Below are 25,332 nucleotides of genomic sequence, written 5' to 3'. Positions count from 1 at the left end.
TGGTTCACTCAGGTATTCCCAGAGCCTAGTACCATGCCTGGTATATGCAGACTCACAGTGAATATTTGAATCAGTGAATAATGGATTTTCCTTTAACAAGAAAAAAACTTTTGGCTTGGAGTCGATAAATCTGGATCCTACAGATCTTCCTTCACTTACAATGGGGTTACGTGCCAATAAACGCATCGTAAGTTGAAAATGCATTTAATACATCTAACCTACCAAATACCATAGCTTAGCCTAGTTACCTTAAACACTCTCAGAACACTTATATTAGCCTACAGTTGGGAAAAATCATCTAACACAAAGTCTCTTTTATAATAAAGTGTTGAATATCTCATTTAATTTATTGAATACTGTACCAAAGATGAAAAACAGAAGGTTGCCTGAGTACAGAATGGTTGTCAGTGTATCGGTTGTTTACCCTCGTGATGCGGTGGCTGACGGGGAACCGTGGCTACTGACCCTGCCCAGCATCACGAGAGAGAATCTTACTGCTTATCACTAGCCCAGGAAGAGATCAAAATTCAAAATTTGAGATACAGTTTCTGCTGAACGCCAATTGCTTTCACACCACTGTAAACTTGAAAAATCATAAGTCAAACCATCCTAAGTAGGGAACCGTCTGTAGTCCCAGCTCTAATGTTAGCTGGTCACGTGTGCTCAGGGAGGTCACTCGACTTCTATGTGCCTCAGTGTCTTCCTCTGAAATCACAAGGGCCCATGAGATTGGGGTCAGCAAACTGTGGCCCTTGGGCCAAAGCTGGCCTGCCACCTATTTTTGTAAATAACATTTTATTGGAAGACAGCTGTGCCCACTCATTTATGTACTGGCTGAGGCTGCTTTCATGCTACAAAGGCACTGTTGAGTTGTTGGAACTGAGACCTTAGGGGCGGCAAAGCTGAAAATGTTCAGTATCTGGCCCTTGAAAGAAAGAAGTTTGCGTGTTTCCACACAAGAGAACTTAGATGACCTCTGAGGAATCCTACAGGATAAAATTCTATGGTCCTGCGTTCCTACATCCCAGAAAGCACACCACACTGAACATCGTCTCAGAGGGAAAGCATGCCGGCTCATCTGTGATTGTTTATCAGCAGCAATCTTCTTATATAGTCAGTCTTCAAATTATTCACTCACTCATTCATTCAAAATATAGTCACTAAGTGCTTTCTGAGCAAGGCGATGGAGCTTTAGCAGTGAACAGGGAAGACCCAGTTCCTGTGCTCAAGAGACTTAGAACCTAATGGGATTTTCTGCTTGGTGGATTATCCTCTGCACTTCAGGCCCTGTTCATACTGCAGCCCAGCTTGCTCCAGGCTCTTCTAACAGGTCCTCCTGAGAGGAGGTTGGAGGAGGCATAACTAGAGCAAAGGAATGTGTGTCTGAATCTGTTGTTTATCTGTTCAGGTGACGCCTTCTAAAGCCAGATATAAATTAACTTCAGAGTGTTTTCTGTTTCCTATTATCCAGGTCTCTTATTCCTTTATTAGCTCAACAGATCTAGAGTTGACTATATATTGAAATGCTTTATACAGCTTAAAACTGTCAACACCCAACTCCTGTGCCCGGATACATTCTTGTTGTCTGGAGCTGAGCTGAGCCTAACAGTGGCCATTCTCATGGCCTGAATTAAACCGGTCTCTCTTTCTCTCTTGCCTAAATCTCTGTGGCTCCAGTATATTTCACATAAAATGGAAAAATATTCTGCCCTCGACTAGTTTTTGTTTCCTAAAGGAAGCCTTGAAAGGAAATCGTGATCAGGTCTTTTTAAAACGGAATATCAGAAACACATGGTAACCAGGCCTCTGGTTCTCTCCCTTTAAAACAAGAAAGTGCACATCAGGCTGCATTGATAAAGGACTTTGGATTTCAAAAAAAAAACTTTGGGAGTATTAAAGTAGCAATCTCTCCATTTCTTCCCATATGACTCTTGAGAGTGAAGCAACTGGCTTAAGTTCTGCCCTACAAACACTGACTTATTTAATAAGCATTTATTCTGCTCCTGCTGAATTCAAGGTCTCTGAAGAGTCAAAGAAGAAGACATGATTTTACAAGTAGAAGAGGATAAAAAGCATGTCACAGATACTGAAACAGAAGGAAAAATATTATAAATGCCATAAAAGAGGCAAGAACAGAGAGCACAGCGGTTTCTAAGCAGGAACCATTTCGACTTCAAAAAACCATGTGGGCTCCTCACAATGAGAGTACTGTTTTAGTGTCAGTTGATGGGAAAGAATGGTAATGCTAACAGGTATAGTAAGAGCTAACAGTTACTGAGTACTTCCAGAGGGTCACATAGGGTTCTGAGCACTTTGAACACAGTGAACTCATTTAATCCTCACCATAACCCTCAGAGTAATTACTCTTATGATCCCCATTTTACAGATGAGAAAACTGAGGTAGAGATTAAGTAATTTGCCTGAGATTCCAAAGGTAGAGTGTGACAGTCAGGCCAAACCCAGCCCCCAGCTCCAGCATTTTCTCTCTTAATCACTCTGCTCAACTGAATTAATGTATGGCTCTTGAATTAATGTGTCACAACACATGAATCATTACAGCAGCATCTCTGCATCTTTGAAAAATAGCAGAGCATACCTGTGTGGGTTGTAAAATTTATTCAATCATTAAGGAAACACCAGCAGACCATAGTTCAGGAAGCTGTGTGGTGGTTCCAGGCATTAGGCTGTCCTGAGTAGGTGAAATTTAAACTTGGCCTTGAAGAGGTGAGTAGGATGTTTACAAGCAGAGGTGGAGGAAGGAAGGCACAGGTGAAAGGAACACTGAATAAAGGCACAGAGAGGGGGCTGGAGCACATGGTGGTACATAGGCAAGGGGGGATCAGGCAGAGAGGAGCATGGCCTTCCATGTCCCCTCCCTGTGCCTCTCTCTGCCCCCATGCAGCAGGGGACACCAGCCAGCTGCTAAATCTTTTCTGTATATTACCTGTGTTCATGATTATTCTGAAATTTCAATTAGACACTTTTCAAATAGTTCTTCTCTTAGAGTTAATTTATAAATAATTCATTTATCTTCCTGACAAACGATTTTGCATTTTGGTATCAAGTAAGTTATTTTTAGGAGTCATAGATTGTTTCATATTTGAATCATACAATAGAAAGGGGTTTTTCCCTAGTAATTATATGACCTGGTTAATATTTTCTATCTCAAATATTTATGAGTTACTCATAGTATCAATAGTATTGGTCATCTCCGATTCTCAGAGTAAGAGGCAGTCTGATCCTCTGTAACTCTGTGAAATATTTCTGCAAATTGAAATAAGAGTGTGGCCATTTGTCTCACCATAAACAAGTTATTTGCCAATAAAAATAAAGAAATATGTTTGAATTATAATTCTGGATCTAAAAATTAGGGTGTGACCTTTGTTGAATCAGCTAACATCTCCAGGCCCCCTTTTTCCCATCTGTAAAATGAGGGCCTGGACACTGAGATGAGTTTGTACTTCTTTGATCCCGTACAAGGTTAGGTGACTTAAAGGGTTCCACAAAGCTAGACTTCCATCCACAGAGTGAGCTCAAGCCTCTTCCAACTCAGACTCCTTTACTGCATTGCTGCTTCCAAACCTGGTTAATCATGAGAATGACCTTAGCACTTAAAAAGAAATGCAGATTTCCATGTTGTATCCAGACTTACTGAATCAGGATCTTTACTACGCTCCTCTTTTTGACCCACCTCCTAGAGAAATGGAAATAAAAACAAAAACAAACAAATGGGACCTAATGAAACTTAAAAACTTTTGCACAGCAAAGGAAACCATAAACAAGACAAAAAGACAACCCTCAGAATGGGAGAAAATATTTGCAAATGAAGCAACTGACAAAGGATTAATCTCCAAAATTTACAAGCAGCTCATGCAGCTCAATATCAAAAAACAAACAACCCAATCCAAAAATAGGCAGAAGACCTAAATAGACATTTCTCCAAAGAAGATATACAGATTGCCAACAAACACATGAAAGAATGCTCAACATCATTAATCATTAGAGAAATGCAAATCAAAACTACCATGAGAGATCATCTCACACCAGTCAGAATGGCCATCATCAAAAAATCTAGAAACAATAAATGCTGGAGAAAAGGGAACCCTCTTGCACTGTTGGTGGGAATGTAAATTGATACAGCCACTATGGAGAACAGTATGGAGTTTCCTTAAAAAACTAAAAATAGAACTACCATATGACCCAGCAATCCCACTACTGGGCATATACCCTGAGAAAACCAGAATTCAAAAAGAGTCATGTACCAAAATGTTCATTGCAGCTCTATTTACAATAGCCAGGACATGGAAGCAACCTAAGTGTCCACCGACAGGTGAATGGATAAAGAAGATGTGGCACATATATTCAATGGAATATTACTTAGCCATAAAAAGAAACGAAATGGAGTTATTTGTAGTGAAGTGGATGGACCTAGAGTCTGTCATACAGAGTGAAGTAAGTCAAAAAGAGAAAAACAAATACCGTATGCTAACACATATATATATGGAATCTAAGAAAAAAAAAAAAGGTCATGAAGAACCTAGAGGCAAGACGGGAATAAAGACACAGACCTACTAGAGAATGGACTTGAGGATATGGGGAGGGGGAAGGGTAAGCTGTGACAAAGTGAGAGAGTGGCATGGACATATATACACTACCAAACATAAAATACACAGCTAGTGGGAAGCAGCCGCATAGCACAGGGAGATCAGCTCGGTGCTTTGTGACCACCTAGAGGGGTGGGATAGGGAGGGTGGGAAAGAGGGAGGCGCAAGAGGGAAGAGATATGGGAACATATGTATATGTATAACTGACTCACTTTGTTATAAAGCAGAAACTAACACACCATTGTTAAAGCAATTATACTCCAATAAAGATGTTAAAAAATCAATCAGTCAATCAATCAAACGGCAGTATTTCCTCTGGGAAGTAAGAGTATGGTTACATTTTTTTTTAATCCCTCTTTATGATTTTCTGTACTCTTTATGTTTCTGTCACTAAGCATGTCATCCTTGATTATCAGAAAAAATAGTGTGTGTTTTAAAATTGGGGGTGGGGAATGGGAGGCGGGGTGGCAAACCAATTGGAATTTGTTTCCATTTGCCCCACAAAAAGATGGTACTTGAGAAGCGGGGAGGGGAATTGAATTATATTGACTGATTAACTCTTAGAAAAATGAATTAAAACTTAATAAATTGTGTTTTTAGAAGACAAACTATGAATTTATAATGATGATGATTGATAGGAAATAGATGGGTCATTGGCATTTTCTTTTTTTTGTAATAGGCATTATATATTCATAAGGACCAAGCAGAAAAATGCATTTTATCCCAGGGGAGAGGTAATCTTGGGGAGGGGAGAGATTCTCCTTGTTCCAATTCTCAAAGAGAGATTCTCTTTGATGGTTTTCCATTCTGGTGAGTGCTGGCACAGGGCTCACTGTGTTGGTCTGTCTTGCCCATTTGAACTTGCCTTGGCTGTTAAATGGCTCTGTGGGGCACTGTCCAGCCTGGCCCCACTCCAGTGCCTCTGAATCCAATTTTGCCATCACTCACAGTTTTCTGGCTATTTCCTACCTCAGCGATGGTGGCTCAGCCAGCAGAGAGAAGTTGTGCAGAGAGTGTGCAACCATTCCTGGCATCCATTCTGGAGGAACTCATGGGACCGGTGAGCTCAGGATTCAGTGAAGTACGCTCACTCTTTGAAAAAGAAGTGGATGAACTTAACCAGAACTTTCAGACCACCAAAGACAGTGCCCAGCTAAAGGAGGTAGGATACGAAGCCAGGGAGTGGAGTGTGAATGGTCTGCCTGGGACTGCCTTTCTGTGGGTCTTTATCTGCATTCATTCATTCTTTCCTCCCTCCCTCTCTCCCTTCCTTCCTTCTTTCCTTCCTTCCATTCAGCTGTCCTTCCATCTAGCCTTTCTGCGATTCATTCAAACACATTATTCATTCATCCATTCATCCATCTATCTACCTGCTTTCCTTTATTAATGGTTTTCAAGTTGCAAAAATAATAACATGCTTGTATAAGGTAAACAATATACAAAAATACTTACATAAAGGCAAAATTAATCACCATCACCCATACCCACCTAATTTTAGTCCACCCCCAACACCTAAGCCATCTCCACTTCCAACTCCCTGAGTTAACTATATAAATAGCTTAAGTATGTGTTTTCACATGCTTTTTCCTTGTTCATACAAATATATACACGTATATCCTCATTTATATAAATTTTGTTTGTTGGTTTGTTTGCTTCCAAAAGTATGGACTCATGATAAAAACCAATGTTTCTCAAAGTATGGTCCTTGGACCAGCATCACCATATGGCTGCTAAAAATGCAAATTCTCAGGCCCCACTGATGATTTACCAGATCAGAAACTCTGGGGTAGGGCCCAGCAGTCGGTTTTCACAAGACCTCCAGAGGACTTGATGTATCCTAAAACTTGACAATCACTGACAGACATAACTGGGCAGCTTTGTTTTACACTTGCCATATCACGATGGACATCCCTACAAGTCAGTGGATAAAACCAGACACCTCTGTTTCTTTCCCTTTCTTTTTTTTTAATGCATACATACACAAAATTGTATATAAACAAGATCATTTGTAAATATTTTGAGGTTTCTTATTGTAGTCTTTTTTTGAACTTAACTTTACTCTCCCTCCTCCCCCCATATCCCCTCCCTCCACTCAAGCAACTAGTGTTAACAACTTAGCATATGCTATTCTGTGCTTTTCTCCATGCTCATATAGCCTATAAAACACACACATTTTGTAGGTTATGTTTTTTTAGGTAGTTTGCTCTTAGAAAAATGGGATTATATTATATATACTGCTCTGCTTTTCAGTTTTCTCATTCAAAAATACCTCATGAAACAACTTTTAAGTTAACTGTTCTAGCTCTAAATCATTTTTTGTAATAACCGCATAATATTTCATGTACGAATACACCATGATTTATTCAATCATCCAAATGTTGCTAGCGCCATGAACACAGCTGCAATAAATAATCTTGTTATATATATTCATTTACTTTGATGCTTTTATTTCTATGGGATAGATGCCTAGGACAGGATTGCTAGGTTAAAAGGTAGGAATATTTCTCATGTTAACTGATGTTTCCATTTGCTTCCCAAAAAAAGAATTAAAATTTTAAAATTCTACCAATTGTACATGGCAGAGGACTTTCTCCTTTATATTCCCGTCAGCATTAGGGAATCACTTGTTTAACTTCTGCCAGTCTTACAGGAGCAAAGTGGTAACTGATTGATTTTTCCTCTCCTGTCTGTTTAATTGATATTTTAAAAAATAGACACATTACAAATTATATGTCAAGGGGCAAGTTTGACAGCATGCTTTTGGTCATTAATTCTACTTCAGTGAGGTTCTCCAGAACTCACTTCTTAAAGGGAGTAATATTTTCCTTTTACAAGCACAATGAAAGTGGGCCCTTGTTAAATTCTTTTTTTTTTTAATAAATAACCAAGTTTCTGTATCTTTTTTAAATTAATTAATTAATTAATATTTATATTTGGCTGTGTTGGGTCTTTGTTGCTGCATGCAGGCTTTCTCTAGTTGCGATGAGCGGGAGCTACTCTTCGTTGCAGAGCATGGACCGTAGGCGCACGGGCTTCAGTAGTTGTGGCATGCAAGCTCAGTAGTTGTGGCTCGCGGGCTCTAGCACGCAGGCTTAGTAGTCGTGGCGCACGGACTTAGTTGCTCCGCAGCATGTGGGATCTTCCCAGACCAGGGCTCGAACCCGTGTCCCCTGCATTGGCAGGCAGATTTTTAACCACTGAGCCACCAGGGAAGTCCCCTTGTTAAATTCTTGTTTAGAGAAATCTAGAACTCTAGATTTATCTCTTTTCTGTGACCTGAAACTCAGACAGCACATCCTGTATTATTCACAGTCACCCTGTTACTGTGCTACTCCCCAGTTCTCCCTAGGCCTCCGTTTTCAGCACCTTTCTTTCTGTCTTCTCTTTCTCCACCCACCCTCCTGTTTATTCTATATCTCCAATATTCAATTTTTTAAATTACTTTTAAATAAGCTTGGAAAATAAGATGCATTCTGTTGGCAAAAACACTCATAGTGTAAGACTATGTTGATAATACTTGAGGTCTTTAGTGGATGAGGTCAGTTGCTGTCCTCTTGCTGGAAGTTGTATGGCCTCATCGATCAAGTTATCACTTGTACAAACTAGAGGAGGGGGGAACCTCAGGTTTTAAAACTGGATACCTCTTCTAGGCTAGGCCTCTTCCTATCTCACCCACCTCCCCATCCACTAGCAGAGGGAAGCCCTTGGGCACTGACAGAGCCTCAGAGAACTGTGGGGACTCTGGCTTTACTCTTAGAGTCCAGGGGGCATCCCGAACGCCCTGGGATTTTCTGAGAGGGATGTCACTCATTAGAGAAGGCTTCGGAGGCTCGTGAGCGAACAGCAGTTCCATGTGCCAAAGAGCCTTCCTGCACTCTTGAGCTCTGGAAGTGGGTACTTGGAGTCCATCAAGAGCTTGAGAAGACTGAGCCCCACTGAGTGCAGCCCTGGGAGCTTCCATGGTCCAGCTGGTTCTTCTACCAATCTCTATCCTAGCAATAGAGCTGCCCTAGGAACCCATCCAAGAACGGAAATAAGACAATGAAGATGTCACAGATATAGTGATCTGAGAAGTGATTCAGTCTAATAACATGTGTGATTGTTTAGAATTTATGTATTATGTACTAGTCATGTAATATAGTTCCTAAGTCTGAAGGTGTGTAATTTTTCCCTTCACCAAAATGCAGCATCTAGACTGGCTTATGAATCTTCCATTGGATTCCGTGAAGATGGAACCTTGTTATAGTAAAGTCCACCTGCTTCAGGAGCACCTGCAGGATCTCAAGAGCCGCTTCAGATTCCCCCACATCGATCTGGTGGTCCAGAGGACGCAGAACTACATGCAAGAGGTAGGGGCGGTGAGGTCATCCACGTGGGTGAGGATGAGGGACCAGAGAAACAAGTGCGGCAAATGAGACAGGTGTACTAGTGTAGCTCAGGGAAATGAGGCCCATTCCTTTAGTCGCCATGTTGAGAGAGGACATATTTTGTGCTGTTCCAGCTGGCTTATCTTTCCTCCATGCTGATGAGCATCATAAAGAAGAGATATCTCAGGGAAATAAAGTAGCACTAATTGATAATTACTTGATTTGTCAAATCAGTGCTATTAATGTTGGCTGCAGATTAGAATCATCTGGGAGCTTTTAAGAAATACTGATGTCTAGGCCACACTCCCAGTGATTTTGATATTATCTTCTTGGTAATTAAAGAAAAAACTTCTTCCACTCCCATCCCTACTGCTTTTAATATGCAGCCAGGATGGAGAACCAGTGGCTTGAATCAATTCCCTAACCTAGTTAAAAGTAAATCAATCAATCAGTCAATCACAGCTTTAAATCTGGATTGCTTGGGTCTACTTGATAGGTTCCTTTTTTTCCCACAAGGAACTTTTTCTCCATGGCAGGAGTGAATAGCTCAAACTCATTCCATATTCTAATGCTTTCTAAATGAAGGAAGGGTGTGATCATTGAAGCCGTTAAGAGCACAATTCTACTTCACAAATGTTCGAAGGGAGCTTCCTGTGGGTTGGACACTGTGCCAGATTCCACTTTGGGGAGCTGATAGTGAGACAGATTCTTAGATAAATTCACTACAGCGTTGAAAGTGCTGAGAGAAAGGTATTGTGTCGGATGCTTTCAGATCACAGGCTTGGGGAAGAAAGGAGATTTTTTTTCTTAAAAGTTATAGGCAGGATTAAGTGGCACACTTTATTATCTAACCTCTGGGTTGTGAGGGATTAAAGACAGACAAGGAACAAAATTGGTCGACGGTTTGACTGAAGTCCCTTTGATAGTACTGGGCCCTGGTGAAACAGGTACAGGCACAAGTGCAGAGAATAAGAAATCTGAACTACTTCCGTTCCCTAACCCACGAGCATGTCAGCCACGGTCTCCACTGAGCTCTGACCCTGCCTCCCTTCCAAGCCTGGCAGAGAAAGGAAGAGAAGTAGGGTGGGAGGCTGGAAAATGCAGCGAGAGATGTGCTGGCATGGTTTACATCCATCTGAAAGTGGAGGTGCAGAACTAAGGAGCCACCTCATTTCATTAAACCCCGACCACAGGCACCAGAGAACAGAGGAAGGGGATGACCACAGGAAATGATGATATCCTCAACCCCACGGTCTTGGGTTTCCCAGTTAAGGGTGGAAGGAGAAGAGATGAGAAGAAAAGATACGCACATGTGTACATACATGCATAGATGTGTGTGTGTGTGTGTGTGTGTGTGTACTTCCCAGCCTCTTACTGATCCCACTGTGGCCATGGGCCTGTGCATTTCACAATCCATGTAGTGGGATGAGGACCTGTTGCCCTGGGTCATCCCCAGGGTAGTGACCATCTTTGGTGGTCATCGTCTCCTTCTCTCCAAGTTGATTTAGACTTGGAGAGGGTAGTGATCCCAGCCTGTAACTGCGGTCTGTTTCTGTGTTGCTTTTGGTTTCTAGCTAATGGAGAGTGCGGTATTCACTTTTGAGCAGTTGCTTTCCCCACATCTCCAAGGAGAGGCCTCCAAAACCACAGTTGCCATTGAGAAGGTTAAGCTCCGAGTTTTAAAGGTAAAATTGTTCTCTCATTTGTGGGAAGCATGAAGCAAGAATGTGACCCATTTGTTTTGTTAAGTGGAAAATACCAAGTTCTCTGTTTCACTTGCCTCCCCTTTAAAAAATCTTTCCCCTTCTCTTTCCTCCCTGAGACACCCGTGACTATCACCTAGCGGCAGTTCCCCCACGACTTTCATACCTATTCTGCCATCTAGTGGCTGCTTTAGGGACCACAGGTCCTCAGCATCATTGTCGCTTCCTCAGCCAGAAGTGACGTGTCCAGGCTTACTTGCATAGCAATTGGACTTGATATTTATTGGCTATCCACTATAAGCAAAGGATTGTGATAGGTATTGCATGGAATATAAAAATAGGCAAGGCACACCCTCTTTCTTCGACGAGTTTACAGTATAGTAAAACCTACTTAAATTAATCAACTTGATACCTGCTGTATGAAATTGTTTTAAATGTGCTTCATGCATAAGTGTATCTTAAAATGGTTGTAATAATAGGAGCTTACATATATAGGTCATATCTTTAAGCTTTTTTAAAAACAACCCGGACCTCCCGGGTGGCGCAGTGGTTAAGAATCCGCCTGCCAATGCAGGGGACACGGGTTCGATCCCTGGCCCAGGAAGATCCCACATGCTGCGGAACAACTAAACCCCTGCGCCACAACTACTGAGCCTGCGCTCTAGAGCCCGCGAGCCACAGCTACTGAGCCCACGTGCCACAACTACTGAAGCCCGCGTGCCTAGAGCCTGTGCTCTGCAACAAGAGAAGCCACCGCAATGAGAAGCCCGCGCACCGCAACGGAGAGTAGCCCCGTTCGCCGCAACTGCAGAAAGCCCGCGCGCAACAACAAAGACCCAACGCAGCCAAGATAAATTTTTTAAAAAAACCTGTTTCATTTGATCTTCACAAGAACTTATGAGATCATTGGAATATGTCTCCATTGTAGGGATGAGGAAACTGACTTCCTAAGATATCACATGACTTACGTAAGCTCAACAGGCTAGTCCGTGGTGAGCTTAGAGCTAAAACTATCCCTAAGCCTAGTCCACTAATTTTTTATTACCTACTTTCCCTAAGCAGGGCTTTGGAACAGAAGATCAAAGTCTCACAGAGCCTAGGAGGTGGTCCCTGAATTTCAGACCTGATCTTAATGCCTCACAGGCAGTAGGAAACTCTGACAACCAAATCATTGAGAGTAAAAGCAATATTTGTCACGGTAACACACAAAATAATGAACCTACCATTGAGAAAGAAAAGATAGTCTCAATGTCAACGCCACCTGCCACATCAACACAATTTTTTTTAATTATGCGCTTTTATTTTATTTATTTATTTAAACAGAACTTATATCTTTATTTATTTATTTATTTATTTATTTTTGGCAGTGTTGGGTCTTCGTTTCTGTGCGAGGGCTTTCTCTAGTTGCGGCAAGCGGGGCCACTCTTCATCGCGGTGCGCGGGCCTCTCACTATCGCGGCCTCTCTTGTTGCGGAGCACAGGCTCCAGACGCGCAGGCTCAGTAGTTGTGGCTCACGGGCCCAGCTGCTCCGCGGCATGTGGGATCTTCCCAGACCAGGGCTCGAACCCGTGTCCCCTGCATTGGCAGGCAGATTCTCAACCACTGCGCCACCAGGGAAGCCCCACATCAACACAATTTTTACCTCTCAGGACAGTCCATCTCTTCCCTGGACACTTTTAACTACAAGAACATACTTCCTAATGCTAAGCCAAAGTTCTCACCACTGGTATTTCTAGTTCTACCCTCTTTGTTCATGTCCTTCTTCCACATGGTAGCCTTTGGTTGTTTGAATAGAGCTATGATTTTGCCCCAAGTTATTATCTCCAGTATAAATCTCTTTAACCATTCTTTATTTGGCCTGACCATTCTGCTCACATGCCTGTGACTATGCGCCAGCTTGTCTGTGCCTTCCCCACTTTAAAGCAACACCTAAAACCAAACCCTGGTCTCTAGGTTTGGATGTTCCATGTAGAAAAGAGTGAATCATCATCTTTCCAGTTCCAGATACTGCACTTCTTTGGTTAACATGCCATGGTGTTAATGTAGATGTGAGCCAGATGCTCTCTTTCCTTGCGGAAATCGTTACAACCTACCAATCCTGCTTTCAGGATGTAGAGTGAAGGAAGGAGATGATCACGACTCCCATGGACCAACTCAGGACAGGGGTGATGAAATAGTAACTCATCCCCCAGTTCTGTCTTCAACTTTCTAACACAGAAGTCACTGTTTTTTTTATCTTACCTCAGCTTCCACATGTGTAAGAGGGGAGGGTAAGATGGGTCATTATCAGTCATAACCTTTACTTAGAGTGTGAGAGAACTGCACAGAAAGATCTCTGAAACCTTGGAACACCACAAGGGTCCTCAGAAATTAGGGGGGGAAAGGGAGATGAAGTGAGTAGCTGAGTTTTTTGTTTAAGCAAAAGTGAACAGATTGTAATGTTGCTATTTAGCCTATGTTTCTATCTCTGTATTGACAGCAATATGATTATGACAGCAGCACCATCCGGAAGAGGATATTTCAAGAGGCGCTGGTTCAAATCACACTTCCCACCGTGCAGAAGGCACTGGCGTCCGTGTGCAAACCAGTAAGGGGACGGGTTACTCCAGAGGCTGCTGTTGTTGCCTATGAAGTTCAAGCAAATTTTTTTGGTCATGATGTGCTTACAAACAGTATTTGACCAGGGAGGGGTCAACAAACTTTTCCAATAAATAGTCAGATAGTAAATATTTTAGGCTTCACGGCCATACTGTTTCTGTTGCAATCACTCAGTTCTGCTGTTGTAGCACTGAAGCAGCCATAGATGATACATGAACAAGTGGGCAGTCTGTGTTCCTATAATACTTTATTTACAAAAACAAGCAGCTGGCTGGATTTGCTGACCCTTGGACAAGACAGAATCTCAAAGGGTAATAATCTGAGTCTGAGCCAAGTTAAAGGTTGCCATAGAATGCCTGAGGATACCAGGGTTTCCTCATTATGGTGTGACTCATAGGTCCAACGTGTCCTCCGAAACTTGACCTCTACATCCATGAAGAGACCTTAAGTAACACGATTACAGAAGGCTATTTGTTCTGTTAAATCCAGTAATGTATGCCTACTGAAATCAATGAAACTGAAACCATTTAAAGCTGCCACGAACACTAGGCAGCCAGTGACAGCCATGATTGTGAAGATGTGACTTAGTCTATAGAGCAGGGTCGTGGATGAGCCAACTATGGAGGCTGGGTCAAGACCCGGGTTCAAGTCCCAGCTCCTCTGTGTATGAGCTCTGGGGCCTCGGGCAAGTCACTTTTCCTCTCTCTTGGCCTAGATTTCATCAAGAAAATGGAGATTATAATACTCTGCAGTATCCTTCTTAAGACTGAGAAAGCTAGGGTGATACAATGAACATTTGATAAGTGCTTGCCATGTGCTTGGCACTTTCTATGGATTGTCTCCATGATACTCATGACAGCCCTGTGAGGAGGTACTATTTATATCCTCATTGCACAAATGAGGAAGCCTGAGGGGCTAAGTAATGGGCCCAAAGTCACAGAGCTGGGAACCACCAGAGTTTGAACCCAGATCCCACTCACTGATAACATGGTATGTACTCAGAAAATGGTATTTACTACTACCTTTACTACTGCTACATGATCTATGAGCTGGGACATTTGCAAGGCCGGCTCCCTCTTGGCACAAATGATAAAGAGCTTTTTAGAGTTTAAAAAGGGCTTTCTGGCAACTTAGAGAGTCTCCAAGCATTGGAACATTAAAATCCTTTGCATGAGTTATTTTACTGCGGAAATTTCTTTGGTCATGTTTATATTCTGTAAATGCTGTTTTTCTTCAGAAAACCATGGGCATTTCTAGTACCCGGCACTTATTTCTGAGGGTACATTTCTTTCATAGAAAAGGATTTGATCAAATCAGGGCAGTAAAGAATCTGTCTATGTGATTGTCTCTTGCCTGATGTGGATAGAAAAGTCCAGCCATCCAAAGGATGACTCAGTCCACCTTGGACATGTCTGCACGCAGATGTTCTGCTTATTTTTCTTTTCCAATTCCAAAGGCAATTCGGGGTCCTTGGAGCCACGTCCTCCCATGAGGGAAGAAGAGTAAGGAAAGTCCCCTTTCCAGTCTGCTCCCCTTTTTCCAGGAATCTGCAGAGTTGTACCCAATCTGTAAGAGGCTCTTGTGATTTTTAATCAAGAGAGACTGATTTCAAGAGAAAGACCCAGCGTTTTCAGTAATGAAGGATATTGTATCAGGGTCAGGAAATTTAAAAACATCTGGATTTACAGAATGGATAAATTAGGGGAGCATCTGCTTCAGAGAAGGATTCTTTATTTTACTAAAGTGTGTTTCCCTTGGGTCTTGAAGTCACAGCTTCCAAGATCTGTGGTACTCAACCCAAGCTGCACCTTAGTATTGCCTGGGGAGATTTTTTTTAAAATTCTGATTCTCCCAGACCCACCCACAGGGATTCCAATTTAATGGATCCAGGGAATTAAATATATGTCACGGTTTGATCAATTCAGTATAGAAGACCTGTTTTGTAAAGTTGTACGCATCACAATAAGTTCCCCAAGAAATGATTCCTCTCCGCAGAATTATTTAGCTGGTTGAAAGTTTAAAGGTCTACTGTTTATTTATTCAGCAAACATATATAAAGTATGTATCAAATACGATCCAGGCGCTGTGCCAGGACAGTGTCCCTGCTGTCCTGGGGTTCACAGCCTAGAGGCAGGAACCAGGTACACAGTGGACTTTGCAATGAGCACAGCAGAAGCCTTGTGGGGAAGAGTGATAGCAGAGTTCAGAGGAGGGTGCCCAACTCTGCCTATGGGGGCAGAGAGGACTTCCCAGAGTCATGTTTTCGCCCAGTCCTGAGGGATGAATAACAAGTCAGGGGATTAAGGAGCGGAAGACCACATGGGGAGATGAAAGGTGTTGCAGACACGAGCCTGTGCCCCTCGTTTTGCAGAGGTAGAGAGAGGCACAGAGCGGTGACCTGGCTTGCCTAGGGTCCCACAGCTAGTCCAGGGCAGTGTCCAGTTCCCGGGCAGTGTTCTTCCCATGTGGCGCTTTTCTGTGGGTCTGTCCTGTCTCACAGACCCTCCTGAGGTCATGGAAGCTCATGTCTCTTCAGTCCTGTGGCTTTCCCTAGGGTGGGTATAAAGGGGTCCCATTATTACCCACTGTGATCTGGTCCTGGGCTACAGACCCCCAAGTCCTAGCGCTGAGAGTTGTCTGAATGTGGTGGCTTCTGATCACCTACTGTAAATCTTCTCCCTCCAGGCAAAAGGCATTGAATCCCACTGCCAAGTCCCTGGCTCTCTAAGAACCAGGTGTCAGGAGACCTCCTCCAGCACCATCAGGTGCAAGGATTACTGAGTTAATCACTAGAATATGATTTAATTCATTTTGATCCATGCCTTGACCTCATACCAATAACAGGCAAGCCATGTGGAGACTCTTGGAAAGCAGGAAGTGTTAAAGGATTTTGCATGATGCCTGGATTGCCTTAGATGGAATCAGTGAGTTCCAGGGCCAGTTGGAGGGAAAGAGGAGAACTCTTTCTGAAGAGTCCTTGACTAGAGATTCTCCACACCTGAAAAGGGGTCCCATCCTAAGAGAGTTAAACATACCTCTACTCTAGGACCCAGCAATCTCACTTCTAGGTGTACACTCAAGATAAATAAGTCCTAAATCCACAAAATCATGCACAAGAATATTCATAGCAGTTACGTTCATAACAGTCAATATCCATCAATAGGAGTATAGAGAAGCAATTTTAGTTTACCCATATAATGAGTGCCATTTATCAATAAAAAGGAATGAGCTACTGCTACATGTGGAAACATAGAGGAATCTCAAAAAACAAACACAAAAAAAGAATACAGGATTCCATTTATATAATTTGAAAGAACAAGAAAAACTAATCTATTGTGATAGACACAAGATCAGTGCTTATCTCTTGGGGTGGGAGGAGTGTAGACTGGAAAAGGGTATGAGGGTAATGGAAGTGTTTTCTGTCTTGATGTGGGTTATGGTTACATGAGTATATTTATACATTTTAAATCATTGAGCTGTACTTTTAAAATGTGTGCATTTTTCTGGGTATAACTTATACCTTAGTAAAGTACTTTTGGCATTTTTAAAAAAAAGCAGAAGCAGAAGAGGGAGGAAATATTTTGGTTATGATGAAAAAAAGGAAGGCCCCAGACCCACTGACAAGGCCTTGAGACGGTCAGAATCTCTGGTGTCTGCCCCCTCGAAGGGCATAGAGCATGTCCGCAGTACAGGGAATGGTGCCTGGGGAAAGGGAAGGGGAATGACCAATGCACCACACTCCAAGGGGGGATCACAAGTGACAACCGTCCTTTCCATAGCTCCTCTGAGAACTGGCATCTCATGCCTTGTCCCCTTTGTCTTCTTATCTCTTCCTCTACAGGAGCTTCAGAAATATGAGCAGTTCATCTTTGCAGATCACACCAATATGATCCATGTTGAAAATGTCTATGAGGAGATTTTACATCAGATCCTCCTTGATGAAACCCTGAAAGGTAAGGAAGGTTTCCCTGGTGCTGGAGAAAGCTCTAGATAGAGGGGAGTACCCCTGAGTGGACCCCGGGAGGCCAGCTAGGTTTTATCAACAGGAATGAAAGGGGAAGAGGAAATTGACACGAGGCGCTGGGGAGACAGGGAACAGGGACGGAAGGGACGTCCCCTGAGCAGCCATGATTTGGCTCACACTCCACTGGCCCGTTAGGTATTACTTCTCTTTCAATCCACATAAGGACTCTGTGAGATGAGATTTTTAAGCTTCATTTTTCAGATGAGAAAACTAAGGCTTAGAGAGATTAAACCCAGGGTGTCTCATGAACAGCTATCTTCCTCCAGCTGTTGCAGACGGAACAGAGGGAAAACGGGCTCTTCTTAGCCACAGGCTCACAACCCCTCCCGAGCCTGGAGCGGGTGATTCAGTAGCAGGGCTTCCCAGCTGCTCTGCTCCCTCAGCACATTCCTCACCTCCGCTCAGCTGGACAGAAAGACACTGGGCGATGACTCCGTCCTCTGTGAGTCTTGTTAAGACTCTAGCACCCAGTGTCCCATGGAATCAGCCCTTGTTTGGGATAGGAGTGTAGATAGGAAAACTGTGATAGAAATAGGCTGGAGAGGGCCATCCCTAAAACTATAGGCCTGAAACATACCTGGTCTCCACAAAGAGCATCACCAAAACCCCTCTACAAAGAAAGCTGGCCAACCACAAGCCCCAGGGCCAAGCAGCTCATCCAGTGAGACGAGGAGTATAAAGACGTCAGCACAGTATCTGCACAAAGGACGGGCTCAGTCAAGGCCACTGATAGTCCTCCATAGCACCTTCGGGCAAATTAGAAAAAGGCTCCCTTCCTCCAGACACCTGACTGCTCTCTGTCAAAAAATTGTCACAATATACTGATTTGGTTCGAGCAGGACATGCCACTGCTGCCTGCTGGAAAATTACTATGCTGAATACCCACAGCTATGCTGTCTCTGATGTGAATGGCACCCCCTTGGGTGTGAGATCACTGGGCACTGTACAACCTGCACAGCCAGAGGTGGAGCTGATTGTGAAAAATGTCAGCTGCTGGTGGTTATTGTTGATTTTACTCCTCTCAAGGCCTCTAGAGCTGAGTTAGAGGTACATACGCCTTCAGTTTGGACGCTGCAGGTCAACAGAGCTCTCTCTGCATGCTCAGTACTGAGGACCCATTACACTTTCAGGACTGGACTTTGAGTAAAAGCAGAGAAAGTTAAGGCCTGTCCTGCCCTAAAGGAGTTCAGTCAAAGTAGGCAAACTGGAGCCACACCTACTAGCAGCTAATGAAATGTGATGGGGGCCTCCATGGGTGATACAGATCATGCTGTTATAGATTTGAGCTCCTTGAAAGCCAAGGCCATATTTTATGCATCTTTGGATTCTCAGAGCCTGTCCCATAGTTGATGTCCAGTAAATGTGGGCTGTCTGAAGAAGTAAATGAGTGAAGGAATGAATGAATGAACATTACAGAGGTTCAGGATTTGGAACAAGTTTGTAGGCTCTGGTCATCAGGGAAGACTACCTGGAAGAGGGTGGATGTAAGCTGGAACTTGAAATGGGGAAATTTTGATGGCCAGAAAAGCTGAGAGGGGAGTTTGGCTTTTGGATAAAAATCAGAAAATCCCGGTTGGCCAGGGCAGAGTATTAACATTATGTTTTGTTTTCTGGTATCCCTCAGTGATAAAGGAAGCTGCTATCCTGAAGAAACACAATTTATTTGAAGACAACATGGCCTTGCCCAGTGAAAGCGTGTCCAGCTTAACTGATCTAAAAACTCCTGCAGGGTCAAACCAGGCCAGCCCTGCCAGGAGAGCCTCGGCCATTCTGCCAGGAGTTCCAGATAGTGAGATCCTAAGTAACGAGGTATTCCAGGAGTCAGGGGAAAAGAAACAACCGGGGGTCCCTAGTCCATTGGCCAAAGGAGAAAGCCTTTGTTCCCCTGTGCCCAGCCCGCCCCCAGATGGGGACGGGCAGGTCATCATTTCAAGCACAGATGACCCTGTTGTGAATCCTGTGGCTGCAGAGGACACAGCAGGAGCCCTGGGCGAACAGTTGTCAGAGGTGGAGTTTGGAGAGACTCATGAGGGCCAAGAACCCACCCAGGAAAAGCCAGAGCCCACCTCCGCCTTGGGCTCCTTGAAAGAGCTCAGAAATTTGTTGGCGGTGACCATTGAGGTACCAGTGGAATCTGCCGCGCCTGAGATTGAAAAAGATACAAGTAAGGAGACCCTTGTTCCCCAAGAAATTGAAAAAGAAGAGGAAACGACCCAAATCTACACAGAGACCAATCAAGCAGCTGCCTCTAGTCAGGTCAACGGCGAAGAAAGTGAGGCCAGTGAGAGGGAGGCCCATCCTCCCTCTCCCGAGGCTGAGGCTGGTGGGGTAGAGTTGGGGGCGTCTCCAGAGGCTCAGCCAGCCTGCGGGGGGCTCAGCGAGGGCGCCAGGGGCCCAGGCCCCTTAGAGGAGCCAGCGGAGGCCGGGGAGCCCACGGAGAGGGAGCTCACGGCGGGGGCTTCCGGACTGGACGCCCTTGAAGGAGGAGGGCCCAGGTGCGCTGCGGAGGCTGAGGCTATGCCCCAAGAAGGTTGCAAGTCAAGTTGTGACCCCGTCAGCCCCAGTGAGAGCCAGGTTTCTCTGGAAGAAGAGGCGGTGGGAGGGAGTCGCAGCACAGCCCAGGCGACCGCTAGCGTGGAGGCAAGGGAGAGTAAGGCTGCCCGCGTTTACGAGTGTCAGTGGGTGGTTGAGAGTGAGGCCGACACCGATAGCCGAGATTCACAGAGAGAAGATCCCCCAGAGCGGCCCTCGGAGGAGTGAAAGGGACAATTTGCCAAAAGTCTTTCTTTGCACAAACTCAGCCAAAAGGATACAGCTCAAGGATACACTTAGGGGTTGCCTGCAAGTTGTTACCAGAAAAAAAAGAAAAAAAAAATTATGAAGTACTTCCTTAATTTGTGTAATGAAGCTAGAGGGAATGGGCGTAGAGCATGAGCGCTGAGGCAAACCTTTGTGCAGTGGAACTGTTCTGCCATGAATTACTGCTTTAGCATTTTGACAGGAATCACAAAGGTAACGGAGTGTGTGGGGCGAGAGGCAGCTGAGGGCGTCCCGGGAGGGAGGGCGCTGCGGAGAAGACAGTCGGAGCGCTCTGCACATTCTCTTCTAATGCACTTCAAGGCTTTTACATTTTTTGTACGAATGCAAAGGCATACTGTAAATGCAGCTTCGCCGTCTACTTACTACACCAGCCTCACGGTCTCTTAAGGACTCGGCATTAGTCCACATTCAGGCTGCAAGAAAGGGAGGTGGTGAAGGTCAGTCCCCCCTGCTGTGTGCAGCCCCACAGAGCCTGAGAGATCATGCCTGAGACATCTCAGGGGAAGCTGAGCAGAAACGGAGGGAGGTTGTGGTCTGTGCAGCTGTCTGGGCCTCTTCCTAAGTGTGCTATCAATTTCTTACTAATTAATCCTGTTAATTCTTGTAAATTAATCACTTTTTGGAGAAAATCAGATGAGACAAGGAAATTTCCTGGGCATGTTTAAGCCTGAAAGCATTCCAAATTAGCCTTAGACTGTGCAGAGAAAGAGCTTAGCTGAATTATCGAGCATAAAGCCTACCAATTAAACAGACATCATTTGAACAGCTATTCTAGGCCACATGCTGTGTTAGGCACAGTCACAACAACAACAAAAAAAGAACGAAAGAAAGAAAGAAAGAAATGAAAAGATAAGGTGCTTGTCTAGTATAAATTAAAAGGCCCAAAGGAATTTAATCTAAAAGAAAAAATATGCCAATTTTCAAACCATGACAAATTTCTGTCTTTCTATTGAAACAGTCCTGGTTTATTCTCAGGAGGGAATGAAGTGAATAAAATGAATTAAAAAAGAAAGAAAGAAGAAAAGAGGGAAAGAAAAGGGAACGAGAAAGGAAGAAAGAGAGAGAGAAAAACCAAGCTATAGATCATTAAGTTCCAAAGATGTTACCAAAAATGGAAATTATTTGTTCAGTTGTTCAGCAAGTTGAGTCTTATGTCCCGGGTGCTGGGATACTGTGGTGAAAATGACTCTGCTTCTTTCTCCCAGAACTTACACTTTAATGGAAATAGACGGAAATACGTCTTCTAAATGGATCATGACCTTTACCTGTTAATGTTAAAGGTGGAATGGACTTACTTGTAAAAGATTAAAAAGATGTGTCCTCTTGTCCTTCAGAAAAATACCAGATTATTTCCTGAAAGCTTTAGTCCCAGTTCCACATCTTGAAGTTTCCTTCCACAAATTTTAATATTAGATCCCAACGTATTGTCATAAGAGCTTGTTTTGATCATCATCAGCAAGTAGCTTATATCAGTTTTTTAAAGAATTTGTCGCATAGTTTGACCATTTAACCAGGAATTAAAACGTCTCCCTCTCCACCTCTCCATGAAGAATTGCTTGGATTTCTAAGTCATAAGGGATGAAAAATAATCAGTATCAGTATCCTCTCATATTGAATTGTTTCAACTTTTTTTTTAGTGTTTAGATCCTCACGTTTGTGAAGGATCTCACTGTACTCATTGTAGGTAAGGAAGGTGGAGGTCACTCCTGCCCTGGTCCCTGCAGTGCCCGAGCTCACTCATATCCTTGCGTTTGGCTCAGAATATTACAATTATGTTTACTTCCTGTCTCTCCAGGGGCTCCTTCCTTCAAGGACAGACACTAGGGTTTAGTCATCCTGTGTACTTCCTGCACACACAGCCTTGAGTAATGGCTCCCTGCCTTCTCAAGTCACTTTAATATCCTTAGTGCCTAACAAGGAACTGCTTGTGTCAGGCTGCTCAGGAAATGTGAGAACTGATCACCCACCACACCGCTGTGCCGGGGCTATTTGGGGCTTGCTGTCAGGCAAGGAGATGTTTTTACTTGGGCTTTCTGCCCTTGGGGAGTCTTCTCTTAAATCAAGTCCAAAGTCCAAGGGGCAGGTGGCCAGATGGTCCGATGTGCTGCCCAGTAAGGCCAGGAGCCAAAGGAGCAGTACCCAGCCTCGCCAAGGACTGCCCTTCTCTCCGGGAGAATTGTGACAAGCAAGCGAGGAGATCAGGGCCCAGGCTGAGCCCACACCGGAGCTTCCCAGCTTCCTCCCTTTGCTCACTTCAGGGCTTTTGGCACACCTTGGAAAGCTAAGAGATTTTTTTCCAACCCTAAATGAGAGTACCTGTCACTTCATTGGATGGATGAACATCAATCAGTGCCCTCCCTTTACCCATCCGTAGACCAGAGGCGACCAGACACCAAGTGGAAGGATGTAGCTGAGAACACAAGGAATTTTTCTGTACATATTTCACAAAAGACAAGTCCACTAGATTAAGTCCGATGATTGTTCCATTTGAAGATGGAACAGGAAATTAAAGTGCATTAAAATTTCCTTATTTGTTTTAACATGTTGAGTGGAATAGCTTCATACTACCATGAGTTTGTCTTGCTTTTAATACAGACTTATCTGTATTGCTTCAGTGGTTTCCCTGTTGGAGCAAGGTTATTGTGATTTAAATGAGCAGCGCGAAAAGCCTCTGCAGGCTGCTCTGGGGATCTCTCTTATGGGCAAATCGTTTGAAATGCATAAAACCTCAAGACATGGTCTTCAGCAAAAATTCCATGACTTTAGTTATGTTACTATTGACTTTTCACAAAGAAAGAATATTTTCCTTGAAAAATAATTAGCTTGTCATTTTTTCCTTTGCAGCTTAGAGTAAAGACAGTAGTGCCTTGCATTATGCAGAGTAAACTCTCTTTTCAAAAAAAAAACGTATTTTAGAGAGCACAAGGATAAGATTCCAGTTTGTCCAAAAGCTTTATAAAGAGGCTGAGTGTGAAGAACTACAGGTCTTCAGGCTCGATCTTCTACATTTTATTACAGAGATTCTCAAGTCTGGTTTTGTAACCCTCAGATTGGAGCCATTGATTTCAAAGGGTTCCGAAATTCTCTCAGACAAGTGATTTTATTTCTTTATAAAAAGCGATAAGTGATATATGCTACATAGCCATTTTAATTTGGGGAAGAGAAGGACATCACTGACTAAAACAATAATACAATTTCACTAGGTAAAAAAGTTGGCTACACCTGCCTTCTTACTTTACCATAAACAAATGGGTTTTACGATTTGCCTTCTGAAGTCTGCAACCTCAGCAGAGAAATCTACACTGTGGATTGATTTTTCTGGTCACTATAGAAAGCATATAAACTTAAAACACTTTGTAACGACATATTTACCCTGCCAAGTGCCTATATTGCAATAAAATGTTTGTCCTTGAAGAAGTGTCCAATGTCATATTTATTTGGAATGGGGCTGGTTTCATCTTTTAAGCATATGTCATACTTGAGCTGAGAGGAAGAGTCCTCAGAGACAGAAAGGTGAGTCACTGTTGCTGTATTATGGAACTTTTACTTTTCTGTCATCAGGAAAGAAGCCACAGGGCAGTCACTTAATGTCAGTTGTAATTATGCTTTTAAAATGCATATGCTAATTTCTCTAGGAATTGGATTACGTCTGTAATACAGCAATGGGCAATTATTCTTGATGTAATTGAACTGCTGTTCAAACAAATTTGTTTTCAGTGGGCAACACTGAGCAAAATATTTATTCTTTCTATAATTATAATTAAAACAATATTTACTCACCAATATCCACAGTTGCTCATTCATCCATAAATTCATTCATCCAAAAAACGATGATTGTGTATGCAGGCGCTCTAGTGAGTGCTGGAGAAACAGAGGTGAACACGGTGGACATGGTCCCTGTATCAGTAACCTCGAATTCTCAGGGTGGACACGGCCAGGGAGAGCTCAGAATGGGTGGTTGCTTCCTCATCTGGCATAAGCGTTGTCTATGATCTCAGCTTTAACTTTATCTACACCAACAGCTTCAGGCAAGAGAGGATGAAGAACTGGAGCAATCAAGTTTGGTGGTGATGGGGACACTGTAGCATAAGCTTCACCACTCCCGCTCCTCCTTCCATGCCAAAATTCTGGTATGCAAGAATCAGTCTCAGGGTGGCTCCTCCAGAACTTCTATTTAGGGCCAATAATCAGATTGGAATTAGGAGGGGGGCGGAATTTGAAAGCACTTTTGCATGTTTTTTCTTAGATTTTATGTTTATCTGGTGTGGCTAGGATGGAACTGATGGAGGTCCCGGGAGGGGTCAACTACAGCTTTTCTCTCCTCACAAGCTTCAAGCCCCTCCTGGTTGAACACCTCTCAACCTTTGCCACAGCCTCCCCTTTGTCAAGAATATCTGTCCCTCCCTTCCCCACCTGGCCAATTCCCACTACTTCTCCTGTAAGTCAGTACAAGTCAGGCCAGTTTCCCCATCCCGCTCCCACCCCCAATAACACTTTGCTGAACTCTCAGCCAAATGCACTTGCTCACTTCTGCTCATCTCCTCTCACTGCTGCAGCCGTTTACCTGTCCTGTGCCTTGGGGCAGGGACCCTGCCTTTAGTCTTTGAATCGTTAGCACAGCATAGGTCCCTGCATATAGCAAGTGCTCAAGAAGCGTTGAATAAATGAATAAATATCCCCAATCCCAGATGTAAGAGACAAGTGGAGATATAGCTGGTGATCCCTTAGCACATAATAAGGATCTGTGATGCTGGGAAGTTTACCCACCCTCAGTCTACTTAGATAGTTCTGTTTTAGTGATGGGACTTGATCATGGGTTTTTGCACACCCATCCCTCTTGTGAGGGAGCATCAGAGCCAAGTTGCCCCCAAATCAAGCTAGCTACTATGAACCACCTCCTAGTTTTCAGGAAAGTAGCCTCCACTAGGTTTTCCTGAGGTCCCTATGAGGTCAACAATGCAAAAAGTTTAAGAAGTTTACCATTGAATGGCATCCAAATCTGTGAAGCATGAGCAAATGCCTGAGAATTAATGGACAGCATCTTCCTTCTAGCAAGTCCTCTTCTTGAGGATGGCCAAGGAGCAGGGAAGAAGATGTGGTCCCTGATTTTGGGGAATTCAGTCCAGCTGGGAAATCTGGGAAGAAAATGGTGGTTCTGCAAGAAGAGGAAGAAGGGTTCTGGCAGCAGAAGTGGCAACTGAGGACTCTACTCAAG

The 25,332-nt window shown here is 43.6% G+C and overlaps 1 protein-coding gene across 1 annotated transcript in view; it reads left to right on the top strand.

Annotated features, from left to right (window-relative positions):
- Positions 1–23,012, top strand: part of NIBAN1 (niban apoptosis regulator 1) — a 160,227-nt gene extending 137,215 nt beyond the window's left edge. Inside the window, exons 9-14 of the mRNA XM_036853490.1 lie at positions 5,579–5,766; positions 8,792–8,953; positions 10,546–10,656; positions 13,155–13,262; positions 17,115–17,226; positions 18,922–23,012. Of these exons, the coding sequence (XP_036709385.1) occupies positions 5,579–5,766; positions 8,792–8,953; positions 10,546–10,656; positions 13,155–13,262; positions 17,115–17,226; positions 18,922–20,057 (1,817 nt within the window). The 3' untranslated portion in view covers positions 20,058–23,012. The remainder of the gene's footprint in view (positions 1–5,578; positions 5,767–8,791; positions 8,954–10,545; positions 10,657–13,154; positions 13,263–17,114; positions 17,227–18,921) is intronic.
- The last annotated feature ends 2,320 nt before the right edge of the window (positions 23,013–25,332 follow it).

This window comes from Balaenoptera musculus, chromosome 1, assembly GCF_009873245.2.
Source record: "Balaenoptera musculus isolate JJ_BM4_2016_0621 chromosome 1, mBalMus1.pri.v3, whole genome shotgun sequence".
NCBI classification, from domain to species: Eukaryota; Metazoa; Chordata; class Mammalia; order Artiodactyla; family Balaenopteridae; genus Balaenoptera; species Balaenoptera musculus.
Note: the sequence above shows the minus strand (reverse complement) of the source record. Positions and strands in the feature narration are given on the sequence as shown.